This window comes from Dipodomys merriami, unplaced genomic scaffold, assembly GCF_024711535.1.
Source record: "Dipodomys merriami isolate MVZ:Mamm:240054 unplaced genomic scaffold, mDipMer1.0.p SCAF_447, whole genome shotgun sequence".
Lineage (NCBI taxonomy): Eukaryota > Metazoa > Chordata > Mammalia > Rodentia > Heteromyidae > Dipodomys > Dipodomys merriami.
In genome coordinates, this window is record NW_027206010.1 from 747,922 (window position 1) to 765,233 (window position 17,312).

The 17,312-nt window shown below is 41.8% G+C and overlaps 1 protein-coding gene across 1 annotated transcript in view; it reads right to left on the reverse strand.

Moving 5' to 3' along the window:
* The window catches only part of LOC138808213 (zinc finger CCHC domain-containing protein 10-like), a 40,976-nt gene that overhangs the window by 2,145 nt on the left and 21,519 nt on the right, over nucleotides 1-17,312 (reverse strand). The window contains exons 3-4 of the mRNA XM_069994206.1: nucleotides 4,533-4,691; nucleotides 684-725 (exon numbers count right to left, since the gene is read on the reverse strand). Coding sequence (XP_069850307.1) covers nucleotides 684-725; nucleotides 4,533-4,691 — 201 coding nt within the window. The remainder of the gene's footprint in view (nucleotides 1-683; nucleotides 726-4,532; nucleotides 4,692-17,312) is intronic.

Below are 17,312 nucleotides of genomic sequence, written 5' to 3' on the forward strand. Positions count from 1 at the left end.
ATAACATTTTCAAGATAAGACAGTATCGACTATTTCTAGGTATAAAGACTCTAGAAATATGTAGAAAAAGGTCCTGAAATCCTAGATACTCAAGAGACTGAGATCTGCCCAGCTAGCCTGGGCAACAAAAAGTCAGTGGGGATTCATCTCCAATTAATCACCAAAAAGCCAGAAATATAGATGTGTCTCAAGTAGTAGAGCACCTGCCTTGAGGAGAAAAAGCTAAGCAAGAACACAAGGACTTGAGTTCAAGCCTTAGTACTGGTAAAGGAAAAAGGAAAAATGGATATAGAAGAGGAGAAATGGAGGCAATGATTTATAGATAAGAAGAGGACAATATCAGAAAGTAGGATGATACTCAAAAGACTTCATATCCAAACCTTTTAACTATTTATTTTAAGTCCTGTCCCTCCAACTAGTATTACACGTTACCTACATAATACTCTTTTTTTTTTTTTTGGGTCCGGTTGTGGGGCCTGAACTCTGGGCCTGGGCGCTGTCCCTCAGCTCTTCAGCTCAAGGCTAGCGCTCTACCACTTGAGCCACAGCGCCACTTCCGGCTTTTTTCTTTTTGCTTATGTGGTGCTGAGGAATCGAACCCAGGGTCTCAAGCATGCAAGGCAAGCACTCTACCACTGAGCCACCTTCCCAGCCCTACATAATACTCTTGAAGCCACACGTACCTTTTGTTCTTGTTCTTTCTTTCTACATTAGTTTCTCCAATGCTGATGGAAGAGGAAAAAAGCTCCTGTTAATAATGCTATACACAACTCAAAAAACCCTTCTGCCATTCTCAGAATTGTTTTACACTGGAGAAACACACCATCTTTCATACTAATATGTTCTCAGAATACAGTATTACTCGCTACAACCACATGGAAAGTTACCCATTGTAGGCTATATATGGTACAGGCAGTCCACTTAATTATCATTTAAGCAATCAATTTTATCACTTGTACTTTCAGAGGCAGGTAAGTTAATAATTAAGATGACTGAATGCACAAATCTAATTCTTTTTTACTTTGGGAGTTAGGTTATCTATCTAAATGAACAAACAAAGCAAAATAATAATGTAATTGTTATAATTTGAGTCCCCAGAAACATAGTGTAAATGATTAGCTCATATTTTTTTTTTTTGTCGGTCGTGGGGCTTGAACTCTGGGCCTGGGCGCTGTCCCTCAGCTCTTCAGCTCAAGGCGAGCACTCTACCACTTGGATTAGCTCATATTTTTTAAAAAGCAAATTTAACCTTTTTCCGTATGTCTTCCAAATTTTCAGTTACTTATTTAAAGCCAAAAAACTGGGTACTTCAGGACTATAATTTCTTATACATCTTATAAAGAGTGAAGTCTAATGAATTTGAATGAAATGTACAAATGGCCTTAAATAGTATACACAATATTTAAGTTGTCAAATTACACAATTACTTCTATCACTACAATACTGACTGGTAAATTTAATTTAACGTTTCTACTTTCTGAATTTCTCTATATTCCCTACATAATGCTTCCATCCTTATTTCAAATGTTCTTATATAATTATTTTTATACAATGGAATCACTGACTTGTAATTTCTGCTGTAAAATCAATTGTAGAAGTACATTTACTAAATTATATAAGAATTTGTGCCAGGTAATGGTGGCTTCCATCTGTAATCCTAGCTATGCAGAGGCTGAGATCTGAGGTTTGTGGCTCAAAGCCAGCCTGGGCAGGAAAGTCCATTAGACTCTTATCTCCAATTAACCACTAGAAAACTGGAAGTTGTGCCATGGTTCAAAGTGGTAGAGTGCTATTCTTGAGCTGAAAAAGTTCAGAGACAGCAGCACTCGGGCTTTGAGTTCAAGCCCCACAACCACCACCACCAACAACAAAATTATGATCACTGAACCAGAAAATCAGTAGTCTCTAACAGATCCAAATCTAAAATTCATGTCATTCTATGTTTGTGGTTCTGGGAATCAAACTTAGGGCTTTATGCATGTTACAAGCCATCAACATGGAGTACACTCTCAGCCCATATTGATCTTATATCCAAAGGAAACTAAAATACTACAATTTGATATCTACCTCATATATGAATAAGTTTGTCTTTAATAGATGGTACTTTCACACTGTTCTTTTCCCTTTGTACTTTTATCCCACTTTCCCAATATATTTTATGTCTACAAGTTTTAGTGATCACTTAAGACACTTCAATAGTATGTAGAATATCTGAACTTTTACCTTTTCAGTGCCTGAGATCATAAGGCTTTACCAGTTTTTTAGAACTTAATAGACAGCTTCTCTTTATAAGGTAATTCATGCTCCAGTGAATTCTTCACAACAGTGTAGATTGGTTAAAAACATTTAAAGTGTTTTTTAGGTTAAATTTCGAATGTATGACATGGATCCATAGCTTTCTAAATAAGGAGGCTTATTAATGCCTTTAAATGACTACATGTCATGCTTGGAAGATTAACATTATCTACCAAGAAGGAATTAAGGGATGAGGGAGCACAGTTTATGTGCTTTAGAGTATGCTGAAAATAGTCATCACATGTAAGGAAATGTTCACAACTAAAGCACAGAGAGAAACAAGTAATAATGTATGGGTAACACATTCTTGTAATAATGACCACTTAATGGATCATGAATGTTCAAAAGGTTAGCTTCCAGGGGGCAATCTGGGATTTTTAGATAGAATGACCTGATTTTGTGTGTCAGTGGCCTAGATCTTAAGTTACAGCATGAGATCTACTCTGGTTAAAGTGTTTACTGTGAACACTGGTGGCTCATGCCTGTAATCCTAATTACTCAAGGGACTATGATCTGAGGATCACAGTTTAAAACCACTCCAGGAAGGAAAGTTTCATGAGATTTCAATTAACCACATAAAAAAGAAAAAAAAGAAAAAAAGGCCATAAGTCAAGCTGTAGCTCAAGTGGTAGAGTGGGAACCTTGAGCAAAAAGCTCAGGGACAGTGTGTAGGCCCTGAGTTTAAGCCCAGGACTGGTACAAAAAGTAGACAAAAGAATTTGTCTTTGGAAAAAGCATATGTAGGGGCTGGAAAGGTGGCTTAGTGGTAGAGTTCTTTCCTTGCATGCATGAGGCCCTGGGTTCAATTCCTCAGCACCACATAAGCAGAAAAAGCTGGAAGTAAGGCTGAGGCTTAAATGGTAGAGTGCTAGCCTTCAGCTGAAGAGGTAAGGGACAGCACCCAGGCCCAGAGTTCAGGCCCCATGACCAAAAAATAATAATAATAATAATAATAAGCATATATGAATGTTAATTTTCTAGGAATGGTTTATTCCTGCCTGATCCCCTTAGAGCTTTCAGTGCACAGATTCAAAGACTACCACCATAGAAGTCCAGATGTTTATTATACTATAATATATAGTTAACAGTCCTCACCAAAATGCTACTTCTAATATATAACACTAAGGAAACCCAACATCTTCCTATTTCAGCTTCTCTAAAACATACATTTCATAGGAAGTTTAAAAAGGTTCATTCAAAGCCGGGAGCTGGTGGCTCATGTCTGTAATCCTAGCTACTCAGGAGGCTGAGAACTGAGGATCGCCATTCAAAGCCAGCCCAGGCAGGAAAGTCCATGAGACTCCTATCTCCAATAAACCACCAGAAAACCAGAAGTGGCGCTGTAGCTCAAGTGGTAGAGCACTCACCTTGAGCTGAAGAGCTGAGGGACAGCACCAGGCCCAGAGTTCAAGCCCCACAATTGACCAAAGGAAAAAAAAAAAAGGTTCATTCAAGCCAGTTACTGGTGGCTCATGCCTGTAATCCTAGTTACTCAGGAAGCAGACATCTGAGGATAGTGGTTCAAAGCCAGCTTGGGCTTATCTCCAATTAACCACCTAAAAACTGGAAGTGGAACAAGCACTCAGAGTGCTAGCCTTGAGCAAAAAAGCTCAGGGACAATGCCTAGGCCCTGAGTTCAAGCCCCATGACCATCAAAATAAAACAAACAAAAAACAACCTTCATTCAAAGAATATAAAAGAGTAAATAATTTTCTAGTCTCCCTCCTATCTATTCTCCTTCTAAGGAATACCACTGTTATCCACCACTTATAATTTTGAAAAAATTCCACTATTCTTTGCTTCCTTAACATAAATCAAAGTATATACACTAGTCTCTATTTTGTTTATATATTTGATGGCTTTTCCTATCTGCTGATTTTTCCCAACTCAGTGTTATCTGTTGTCACTTCACTGATAGTTGGGCAATAAAGCAACATAATTAAGACCATGGGGTACAGGCTGGTTGTTCAACTGGACTTGTGTGACACTGACTCACTAACTCTGAGTTCCCTTTCTTCATATGTAAACTGAGGGTAACAGCAGTACTTACTTTAATAGGACAGATTTGAGGTTTAACTAAGCTAATTCATGCAAAGTATTTAGTATGGTTCCTGGCATATAGTAAGCATTCATTAAAAACTAGTTAAGAGTTAAGATTATAATTAAAATCTAGAGAACTACCACGAAACAGTAAACTATAAATGAATAAAATATAAATAATAGTCCTATAAACCTACCTTTGTTGTAATAATCTATTTTCTTTCTCTTTTAAAGCTTTCTTTAGTTCTGCTGTTCTTGAAGGCCTATGTAGATATTTTCTTTTACCTGTGCATTCATAAGTCCAATGTCCAAATTCCAAGCATTTCTGACATCTTACATGTTGCTTATTTGCTTCACTACAAAGCAAAAAAATGGAATATAAGTCTTAGAATTCTGCCTGGTGACACTTTTTGCCCTGAAAAGCATAAACAACATGAAGTACAAAATGTCTATTGTCATGACTAAGGCACAGAAGGTATAATAAGTAGTTCAAAGCATAAACTTTGCAGTTACATAGAAGTGAGCTTGAATCTATTTTATTTTTATTTTTTTGGTCAGTCATGGGGCTTGAACTCTGGGCCTGGGCTCTGTCCCTGAGCTCTTCAGCTCAAGGCAAGTGCTTTACCACTTGAGCCACAGCATCACTTCTGGTTTTCTCATGGTTAATTGGAGATAAGAGTCTCATGGACTTTCCTGCCCAGTCTGGCTTTGAACTGTGATCTTTAGATCTCAGCCTCCTGTATAGCTAGGAATACAGATGTGTGCCACCAGCACCCGGCTTAAGCTTGAATCTTGACTCTTCACTCTATCTCAGTTAATGACAGATTAGGTAATGGAGAGTAATTCACTCAGAACCACAAAAGAATAGTCAAAACATTTTTATATTTATTTTTGCTGTGCCAGAGATCAAACCTAAAAAAATAAACATCTAAAGTCTAGAGCCTTGCATATACTAGGCAAGCACTTAACACTGTGCTTTGCTTGAAGAATCAGAGAATTAACAAGGGGATAAAGAAGAGAATGGAAATTTACAATTAAACCAACTGGAGGTGTTTGCCCATCACAAGAGGGTGCTATAAATGTTGTGTCTATGAGTTAAGACTCTGAAAGGCAGCCGGGCGCTGGTGGCTCACGCCTGTAATCCTAGCTACTCAGGAGGCTGAGATCTGAGGATCGCGGTTCAAAGCCAGCCCGGGCAGGAGAGACCATGAGACTCCTATCTCCAATAAACCACCAGAAAACCGGAAGTGGCGCTGTAGCTCAAGCGGTAGAGCGCTCGCCTTGAGCTGAAGAGCTGAGGGCCAGCGCCCAGGCCCAGAGTTCAAGCCCCACGACCGACAAAAAAAAAAAAAAGGCTCTGAAAGGCTATACCGTATGAAAAAACCAAATGATACTGGAAATATGGCTCAAGTGGCAGAGTACCAGCCATGAGCAGGCAAGTCAAGAATGAAAGGCTCTAAGATCAACTCCCAATTCTGGCCTGCGCGCACGCACGCACACACACGCACACGCACACGCACGCACGCACACACACACACACACACACACACACACTGCAGCCTAGCTTCTTGACATCTGTAAGACTTGCAAAAATGTGAATCTCTAAATTGGACTTGAGATATAGCTAGAAAAGAAAAGTAGTTATAAGATGGAAATGAATAAACTATATTCATTGTTGATGGTATATTATGCGAAAGAACCTATAAATAAGATATTCCAGAATAATCAGAGTTACTAAGCAAATTTAGGAAAGGCTTTGCATCAGGGCAGGCAAATGTTTCTGTGAAAGGTCAAACTGTACATATTCAAGATTTGTAGAACAGGAGGCAAAATTATGGAAATTGTATAGTTACCTAAATAACGAAAAAGAAAGCAAGTTTCATAAGTATTTATTGATGGAAATAAAAACATAATATAACATGAGTATAATTGTATAGTAAAAACCCACTGATTTGAAGAGAGGACAGTCCAAATATTTTTATTTTTTGGCAATGATAGAAATCAAACCCAAGGCCTTGTGCATGCTAGAAAAGCAACTTAACCCTGGGCTACACCCCTAGTCCAGTCAAAACAGTTTTAACAATCTGCTTGAGAACTCACAGGATAAACATGGAAAGAAGGAACCACCAAGCCAAGTACTGATGACTCATGTCTGTAATCTTAGCTACTCAGGAGGCTGAGAATTGAGGCTCATGGTTCAAAGCCAGACCGGGTAGGAATGTCCGTGAGACCCTTATCTCCAATTAACCACCAGAAAACAAGAAGTGGCACCGTGGCTCAAGTGGTAGAGTGATAGCCCTGAGCTGAAGAGCTGAGGGACAGCGTCCAGGCCCAGAGTTCAAGACCCACAACTGACAAAAAAAAAAAAAACTACCAAGACAAGATATGAAAGAAAGAGGATATTTTACACAGCTGAGGTCCCCATGAACAAACTGATCATGTATACATATACACATATGTGTATATACATATATAAAATATTCTTTGCCTAAGTGTTAAGAACCTTCAAAAACAGGTATATGATAAGGCAGTGGCTCATGTCTGTAATCCCCAATATTCAGGAAATAGAGGCAGGAGGCTTGAGTTTGAGGTGAGGTGGGCTACACAGTGAGCTTTTGTCTCAAACAAAACAAAAACAAGCACTGGTAAGCAGAATTTAATGGACCATGTACTAACAACAACAAAAGACATTGCTTTGTAAGAATAAAAGAACAAGAATACACAAATAAGGGCTGGGAAGGTGGGTCAGTGGTAAGAATGCTTGCCTTTCATGCATGAGGCCCTGGGTTCGATTCCTTAGCACCACATAAGCAGAAAAAGCCGGAAGTGGCACTGTGTCTCAAGTGGTAGAACGCTAACCTTGAGCTGAAGAGCTCAGGGATGGCGCCCAGACCCAGAGTTCAGGCCCCACGGCCGACAAAAAAAAAAAAAAAAAACACACACACACACACAAATAAGCCAATGAAAAATAGTCTAGAAATGCATATACATATCATACTCATATACAAAAATAATGTACAGGGCCTGGGAATGTGCTTAGTGGTAGAGTGCTCGTCTAGGATCCATGAAGTCCTAGGTTAGATTCCTCAGTACCACATAAACAGAAAAAGCCAGAAGTAGCACTGTGGCTCAAGTGGTAGAGTGCTAGCCTTGAGCAAAAGAAGCTCAGGGACAATGCCCAGGTCCAGAGTTCAACTCCTACAACCGACACACACACAAAAAGTATAAAGAAAATTTACATAAATGAGTTATAAGTCCTTAAAAAAAAATAAAAGCAGAGGCTGGGAAGGTGGCTCAGTGGTAGAGCGCTTGCCTTGCATGCATGAGACCCTGGGTTCGATTCCTCAGCACCACATAAGCAGAAAAAGCTGGAAGTGGCGCTTTGGCTCAAGTGGTAGGGTGCTAGCCTTGAGCTGAAGAGCTGAGGGACAGTGCTCAAAGTTCAGACCCCATGACCGACAAAAAAAAAAAAAAAAAAAGCAGCTGGGCTCTGGTGGCTTAGGCCTGTAATCCTACCTGCTTAGGAGGCTAAGATCTGAGGATCCCAGTTCAAAGCCAGCCTGGGAAGGAAAGTCCATGAGACTCTTATCTACAATTAATCACCAGAAAACCAAAAGTGATGCTGTAGCTCAAGTGGTAGAGTGCTAGCCTTGAAAGAGCTCATGTACAGCTCCCAGGCCCTGAGTTCAAGCCTCACAACTGACAAAAAAAATATATATATATATTAGAAATACAGGATTGGGAAACACAAGTGAACATTAAACATATGAAAAAGTGTTCATTAGAAATCAACAAATAGCCGGGCGCTGGTGGCTCACGCCTGTAATCCTAGCTACTCAGGAGGCTGAGATCTGAGGATCATGGTTCAAAGCCAGCCCGGGCAGGAGAGACCCTGAGACTCCTATCTCCAATAAACCACCAGAAAACCGGAAGTGATGCTGTAGCTTAAGTGGTAGAGCGCTCGCCTTGAGCTGAAGAGCTGAGGGACAGTGCCCAGGCCCAGAGTTCAAGCCCCACGGCCGGAAAAAAAAAAAAAAAGAAATCAACAAATAGAGTCAGGTGCTGGTGGCTCACACCTGTAATCCTAGCTACTCAGCAGGCTGAGATCTGAGGATCGAGGTTCAAAGCCAGCCTGGGCAGGAAAGTCCATGAGACTCTTATCTCCAAAGCCAGAAGTGGCGCTATGGCTCAAGTGGTAGAGCACTTGCCTTGAGCTGAAGAGCTAAGGGACAGCACCCAGGCCCAGAGTTCAAGCCCCACGACCAACCCAAAAAAAAAAAAAAAAAAAAAGAAATCAACAAATATAGGGCTGGGAAGGTGGCTCAGTGGTAGAGCGTTTGCCTTGCATGCCTGAGACCCTGGGTTCGATTCCTCAGCACCACATAAGCAAAAAAAGAAAAAAGCCGGAAGTGGCGCTGTGGCTCAAGTGGTAGAGCGCTAGCCTCGAGCTGAAGAGTTGAGGGACAGCGCCCAGGCCCAGAGTTCAGGCCCCACAATCGGACCAAAAAAAAAGAAATCAACAAATAGCAAACTAAAGCTCTCATATAATACTAGTAGAAAACTAAAATTAAAATTTAGCAATAGCAAATGTTAGCAAACAAGAATATTCATCCAATGTTGGTCAGAATACAAACTGAGAGCAGACACTAGTGACTCACATCTGTAATCATCACTATTCAGGAGGCCGAAATCTGAGGATGCAGGTCAAAGCCAGCAAAGGCAGGAAAATCCATCAGACTCTCATCTCCAATTAATCACCATAGAAGCTGGAAGTGGAGCTGTAAATTCAAGTGGTACAGCACTAATCTTGAGCAAAAAAAAGCTCAGGGATAGCGCTTAAGACGCTAAGTTCAAGCCCCAGGCTGACACATAAAAAATACAAACTGGTATAACTATTTCAAAAAAAATTAAATCCATCATAATACAGAATATGCATATTTTATGGCCCAGCATTTCTACTTCTAAGTACTTAAAACAGAAGCCCACACAGAACTATGTCAGAAAATAAGCATAGAAATATTGTTGTCCTGGCTGGGGATACAGCTGAATGGCAACACCTGCTTATTATTAAATGCATAAGGCCTTGGGTTAGATCCCCACAATGAGAGATAGGGAGAAGAGAAAATGAAATGAATATCACCTTTCCTTTATGTACCCTTTCAAAACTTTGAAATATCACATCCTCTCCAAGTAATTTTCGCAGTATAAAAATAACTTAAACCTTAAGTACAGTTTAGGTAACTATTTTTCCTGTCCTTTTTAATCCAGTATCTCATTAATCCAAAGTATATTACTGCTTATTTTCTATTAATTAGGACATTCTCCTGCGTAATGACAAAAATGACCTAAGAATCAATAAATCAATGTTGATTTATTCCTACTATTTAATCTTTTTTTTTTTTTTTTTTTTTTTTTTGGTCGGTCGTGGGGCCTGAACTCTGGGCCTGGGCACTGTCCCTCAGTCTTCAGCTCAAGACTAGCACTCTACCACTTGAGCTACAGCACCACTTCCGGCTTTTTCTGCTTATGTGGTGCTGAGGAATCAAACCCAGAGCCTCATGCATGCAAGACAAGCACTCTACCACTGAGCCACTTTCCCAGCCCCTACTATTTAATCTTTAGACATTGTTTACATTTGATCAAATGTCACAATAATGCCATTTATAAGTTCAGTACAGCACCAATTTTTGCAGTTGCCTCCTGTTTAGTATCTTTCAGTCTGGGAGAGTTCCTCACTCACATCTTCATTTTTCTGACCTTGACATTGTTAGAATATTACAGACCAGTTATTTTGTAGAACATGCTTCTAGTTGAGTTGGAGGATTTTTTTTTTTTCCTCCAAGATCACTCATGTGCTAGCTGGCAGGCCTCAATTCCTTGCTATGTTGGTCACTCCACAGGGCTATTCACAAATATAGCTTTACCTAGAATGAATGATCAGAGCAATCCAAAAAAGAATCCAAGCCAATCCTGAGTTGAATCTCCAGTATGGAGGGAAAAATATAATATTTTGTTTTCTCTTTTTTTCAGTACTGAGGATTGAACACCCAGTGTTGCATGTGCTAGTCATGTGGTCTATCATAAAGCTATGTTCCCACCCCATTTTATTTTTAGACAATGTCTTGCTAAGACACACTGGCTGGCCTCAAACTTGTGATCCTCCTACTTGAGCCTCCTAAATGGCTGGGACAATATAGATATGGCCCACCACAAGTATCAAATGAATGCTTTCCTAGTTTACTCAATGAGGTATAGTTTACCACCATAATTCATTTGGATTCTTTTGACATGGTGCTTCCATTCTTTGAAGACCTCTTGCTTTCTGATTCAACAACAAGAGTAGCAGGCTCATCTTGTTTGTTTGTTTTTTCTATCCCAGTTTGAAATTAGCCTTTTCTCCAAGGAATACTGATGTTTCTTAGGAGTCAGGGCAGAGGCACACATGTGCTCACTATGGCAATATTGCTGCTTCCAGGTACTCTCAGGAGACAGAGTTAGAAAAGACAGACAGACAGACACACACACACACACACACACACACTCTCTCTAGAGGTAACAAATACAAACATTTTACATCTACATTTAATCATCTGAAAATCATGCACTTACACAGAGACTTTTCATTCCAACCAACTTCACAGGGTTTATTCTATTTTTCCCTTCATACTTCTTTCTTCAATGAGAAACCCCATTTCCATTATCCATAACAGATTTAGTTATTTGGCCGATTACCCTCAAGTAACCTACTGTCCACTACAGCCTTTGATACCTGCTTCTTCTGGGGATGCTCTGTTCACTTCCCTTGGGATCTGATTCTCAGCCCTGCTCCATCTTTCCATACGTTCACTCTGCCTGTGCCAATTCTCACTGCCAGGTTGGTCCTTCACATATGGACATATTCTTCCTTTTGTTTAGAACCTAATAGCCCACAAGAAATTACACTCCATGGGTTGGGAAGGTGGCTTAGTGGTAGTGTGCTTGCCTGGCATACATGAAATGCTGGGTTCAATTCCTCAGTACCACATACACAGAAAAAGCCAGAAGTGGAGCTGTGGTTCAAGTGGTAGAGTGCTAGCCTTGAGCATAGAGAGTCAGGGACAGTGCCCAGGCCCTGAGTTCAAGCCCCAGGACTGGCAAAAGGAGGAGGAGGAGGAGGAGCAAAAGGAGGAAGAGGAATAGAAAGAAGAAGAAAGGAGGGCTGGGAAGGTAGCTCAGCGGTAGAGTGCATTCCTTGCAAGCATGAGGCCCTGGGTTCCATTCCTCAGCACCACATAAACAGAAAAAGCCGGAAGTGGCGCTGTGGCTCCAGTGGTAGAGCACTAGCCTTGAGCTGAAGAGCTGAGGGACAGCGCCCAGACCCAGAGTTCAGGCCCCATGACCGGCAAAAAAAAAAAAGAAGAAAGGAGGAGGAGGAGGAAGAAGAAGAAGAAAGGAGGAGAAGGAAGAAAGGAAGAGGAGGAGGAAGAAGGAAGAAGAAGAAATTACTAGCCGGGAGCTGGTGGCTCACGCCTGTAATCCTAGCTACTCAGGAGGCTGAGATCTGAGAATCACGGTTCAAAGCCAGCCCGGGCAGGAGAGACCGTGAGACTCCTATCTCCAATAAACCACCAGAAAACCGGAAGTGGCGCTGTAGCTCAAGTGGTAGAGTGCTCCCCTTGAGCTGAAGAGCTGAGGGACAGTGCCCAGGCCCAGAGTTCAAGCCCCACGACCGACAAAAAAAAAAAAAAAGAAGAAATTACCTTCCACTTACCTACCCTAACCAAGCAGATGTCTCAAGAGGATGAAAACTTGTGCTAAATTGCCTCTGGGCAGTCAGTTTCCTAAATCTGCTTGATGCCTTGTGCTAGTCCCAACCTGCTGGATGCCCCTCTGCACCTGCTGACATTGCAAGTCAGTTTGGGCCCCTCTGTCAATGCCCGCCTTAACCCACTGTGGGCTACTTAACCCCTAATATGTTAGGATAGTGGTTACTTTTAGAGGATGAAGGAGGCTATGATTGGGAAAAGGCCCCAGAGAGCTTTGGTTAAATGGCTTCATTCGGATAGTAATTGCATGGGATATTGCTTTTATAATCATTTATTAAGTTGCTTTTTATATATGTGTCATATTTCATAATGACAACTTTAAACAAATCTGACTTTTCAATACATAGATATATGATTTTTTTTTATCAGTCATGGAGCTTGAACTCAGGGCCTGGACAGTGTCCCTGAGCTTTTGTGCTCAAGGCTATCACTCTGCCTCTTTGAGCCACATTGCTGCTTGGTTTTCCAGTGATTAATTGGAGATAAAAGTCTCACTAACTTTCCTCATGCTGGATTTGAACTGCAATCCTTGGATCTCAGCTTCCTGAGTAGCTAGGATTATAGGCATGAGCCACTGGCACTCAGCTAGCTATATGATCTTTACTAAAGTGTTATTTGAACCAGTTTCCCCTTCTAAAAAATAGGGAAATATTGTCAGATTAGGAGGTACACATCTATAATTCCACCCATTGGCAGAAATAAAAGGGGCCCAACTTGGGAGACCAGCTTATGCAACATAGAACTTCTTCTTTTTTTTTTTTTTGTCGGTTGTGGGCCTGAACTCTGGGCCTGGGCGCTGTCCCTCAGCTCTTCAGCTCAAGGTTAGCCCTCTACCACTTTGAGCCACAGCGCCACTTCTGGCTTTTTCTGCTTATATGGTGCTGAAGAATCGAACCCAGGGCCTCATGCATGCAAGGCAAGCACTCTACCACTGAGCCACCTTCCCAGCCCAACATAGAACTTCTTAAAAAAAAAAAAATGTTGGGTGCTAGTGGCTCACTCCTGTAATTCTATCTCCTCCATAGGCTGAGATCTGATGATCGCAGCTCAAAGCCAGACCAGGCAGGAAAGTCTGTGAAGTGGCACTGGAAGTGGCACTGTGGCCAGTTGGTGGAGTACTAGCCTTGAGCTGAAGAGCTGAGGGACAGCACCTAGGCCCAGAGTTCAAGCCCCATGGCCGACCAAAAAAACAAGCCAAAGTGCCAGGCACTGGTAGCTCAGGCCTATAATCCTAGCTACTCAGGAGGCTGAGATCTGAGGATCACAGTTCAAAGCCAGCCCAGGCAGGAAAGTCCCTGAGACTCTTACCTCCAATTAACCACCAGAAAACTGGAATGGAATGGCAGTGTGGTAGAATGCTCCCCTTGAGCTGAAAAGCTCAAGGACAGGGCCCAGGCCCAGAGTTCAAGCACCACAACCAACACATACACACACACATACAAAAAAAATAGTGGCTGCCTTACATGCTTGAAGCTCTGGGTTCGATTCCTCAGCACAACATAAGCAGAAAAAGCTGGAAGTGGTGCTGTAGCTCAAGTGGTAGAGTGCTAGCCTTGAGTTGAAGACTGAGGGACAGCCCCCAGGCCCAGAGTTCAGGCCCCACGACTGGTAAAAAAAAAAAAGTGGGGAAAAAAAAAGTAGTGGCTGGGAATATGGCTTAGTGGTAGAGTGATTGCCTAGCATGTGTAAAGCCCTCAGTACCACATAAACAGAAAAGGCCAGAAGTGGTGCTGTGGCTCAAGTGGTAAAGTGCTAGCCTTGAGCAAAAAAAGCTCAGGAACAGTGCGCAGGCCCTGAGTTCCAGACCCAAGACTAGCAAAAAAAAAAAAAAAAAAGTAGTATCTATATTACTAGATTATTATGAGAACAAGATCCCCATTTGATTGATACATATATATAAGGCAAGCAATAAGGCTTCTGGCATAAATACACAAATAAACGGGAGCTATTACTACTGGCCCACATATTGGAATATTCAGGATAATTTGGACCAAAGATCACATGACATTTTTCGTGTATGTGTGTGTGTGCCAGTCCTGAGGCTTGAACTCAGAGCTTGGGATCTGTCCCTGGGATCTGAGCCTCTCTGTAGTTCCACCACTTGAGCCACAGCACCACTTCTGGCCTTAGTTCTGTTTACGTGGTACTGAGGAATAGAACCCAGGGCTTCATGTATGCTAGGCAAGCACTCTACCACTAAACCATATTCCCAGCCCTACATTTTTTTTTTTTTTTGAGACATGGCTGTATGGTGAGATACTGGATTTTCTTTTTTCTTTTTATCCCTCAAGTGACGGTACTGACATTTAAAGTCAGGGCCTTTAATTCTTGCTTGGTTTGTACCCACAGGTAGTGCTAAACCAGTTGAAACATCTCTACTTCCAGCCTTTTGATGATAATTAGAGATAAGTGTCTTCCAGGGAAGTGGACCAGTGGCTCAAATGACAGAGTGCTAGCCTTGAGCAAAAGAGCTCAGGGACAGTGCCCAGGACCTGAATTTAAGTCCCACAACCAATATTCCAGATTTGTCAGGCTGAGCTGGCTTCATACCTTGAGCTAGTTCATACCTCAGCCTCCTGAGTAGCTAGAGTTATAGGCATCAGTTATTAGTAACTGTCTGGATTTTTACTTTTTTTTTTTTTGGTCGGCCATGGGGCTTGAACTCTGGGCCTGGGCACTGTCCCTCAGCTCTTCAGCTCAAGGCAAGCACTCTACCACTTGAGCTACAGCGCCACTTCCGGTTTTCTGGTGGTTTATTGGAGATAGGAGTCTCATGGTCTCTCCTACCCGGGGTTGGCTTTGAACTGCGATCCTCAGATCTCAGCCTCCTGAGTAGCTAGGATTACAGGCGTGAGCCACCAGCGCCCGGCTGGATTTTTACTTTTGATCTAGAGCAGTCTTTCTTTTTTAAAAATTTTCATTAAGTAGAAGTATAAAGTCTTTTCAGTTCCACAAGTCAGATTATAAGTACAATGTATGTTGATCAATGTCACCTTTTATATCATCCTCACATATCTTTCCCCATCCCATCCCTACCCTCAAGTTATATAATCCAATTTTTATTTATTGTATATAGAATATAATATGGAAGTCATCTTTTTTCCTTTTTTTTTTTTTTTTGTTAGTTGGTTGTGAGGCCTGAACGCTGGGCCTGATTGCTGTCTCTCAGCTCTTTAGTTCAAGGGCAGCACCGTACCAACTAAGCCATATTGCCACTTCCGGTTTTCTGGTGGTTTAGTGGGGATAAGAGTTTCATGGACTTTCCTGCTCCAGCTGGCTTTGAACCTCCATCCTTAGATCTCAGCCTCCTGAGTGGCTAGGATTATAGGCATGAGCCACCAGAGCCCAGCCAGTAGTCATCTTTTTTTTTTTTTTTTTTTTTTTTTGTTGTTGTTGGTCAGTCGTGGGGCCTGAACTCTGGGCCTGATTGCTGCTGTCCCTCAGCTCTTCAGCTCAAGGCTAGCGCTCTACCACTAGAACCACAGCTCCACTTCCAGCTTTTTCTGCTTATGTGGTGCTGAGGAATTGAACCTAGGGCCTCATGCATGCAAGGCAAGCACTCTACCACTGAGCCACTTTCCCAGCTTTAGCAGTCATCTTATCTCTAGTGAACACATAATTGATGCTCAGTAAATACTGTAAAATGAGTACCTACTGAAATGAACGATGGTTTATGAAAACTCATTTTTTGTTTGTATTTTGGTTGTGCAAGTCATTTGGCTTGGACTCAGGGCCTGGGCACTGTCCCTGAGCTTTTGTGCTCAAGGCTCTATCACTTGAGCCAAGGTCCACTTCCAACTTATTTGGAGATAAAATTCTCATAGACTTTTCTGCCCAGGCTTCAAATCAGGATCCTCTGATAAGTCTCCTGAGTAGCTAGGATTACAAGCATGAGCCATTGACAATCTGCCTCAATGGGTAAAGTTATTTGACACCTTTCTTTTTTTTTTTTTTTTTTTTTTTGGGTCCGGTCATGGGGCCTGAACTCTGGGCCTGGGCGCTGTCCTTCAGCTCTTCAGCTCAAGGCAAGCACTCTACCACTTGAGCCACAGCGCCACTTCCGGCTTTTTTCTTTTTGCCTACGTGGTGCTGAGGAATCGAACCCAGGGCCTCAGGCATGCAAGGCAAGCACTCTACCACTGAGCCACCTTCCCAGCCCTATTTGACAGCTTTTATTCTATACATTTTCTTTCAACAAGACCAGAAACTCCTAAAGGTAACATTTACCTCTTCTGCGTAGCACATTTACCAAAAACAGGTACATTATCACAACACATTTAACTTATTAAACAAGGAACAGCATTGTTTAGATGCTAGAAGACTCACTTTCACTTCAAATTTACAGTGGACCTTTGATTTTGCTAGTAGAATGCTAATTCGGCATTCTAACCACTTATCAGGCCCTTGGTTATAACCAAACTATTCAGTTGTGTAGATAGGAAAATAGTATGTCTAATCCAAGCACTTTCCCCAATCTCAATGCCTGGCTCAAGGTTAAGCCTCCTTTGACCATGAAATACAATCAACTGAAATTGAATTAAAGGACCTGTAGCCATTTTGCAACTGAAATAGCCTAACCAAGCTAGGAACCAACACCTACAAGAGCAAGCTAGAGAGAGGGGGAGGGGGAGAAAAATAGGGGAGGGAGGGGAAGAAAAAGGCAAAAGGGTCAATATAAGAGACACCTGGGACCCAGGAGACCTGGTTTAGCAATCATATTCAGTATTATCATCTCACCGAGCGCCCAGTGGCTCACACCTGTAATCCTAGCTATTCAGTAGGCTGAGATCTGAGAATCTTGGTTCAAAGCCAGCCAAGGACAGTGAGGTCAGTGAAACTCTTATCTCCAATAAACCACCAGAAAACCGGAAGTGGTGCTGAAGCTCAAGTGGTAGAGCGAGCTTGCCTTGAGCTGAAGAGCTGAGGGACAGCGCCCAGGCCCAGAGTACAGGCCCCATGACAGACAAAAAAAAAGTATTATCATCTCCTTCTTGGCCTCAGAACTGACTTTAAAGCTTTCTTCCTCCAAGCTTACTACTCTGACTATCCTTGCATGTAAGGAACTACTAGGCCTGAGAATGTATAGTATATAAACAGAAGAAAATGAATAGAGTTCTTGGAATACAAAATAGAAAGGAATATACACATGCACAATTAGATAGCTATAGTTGT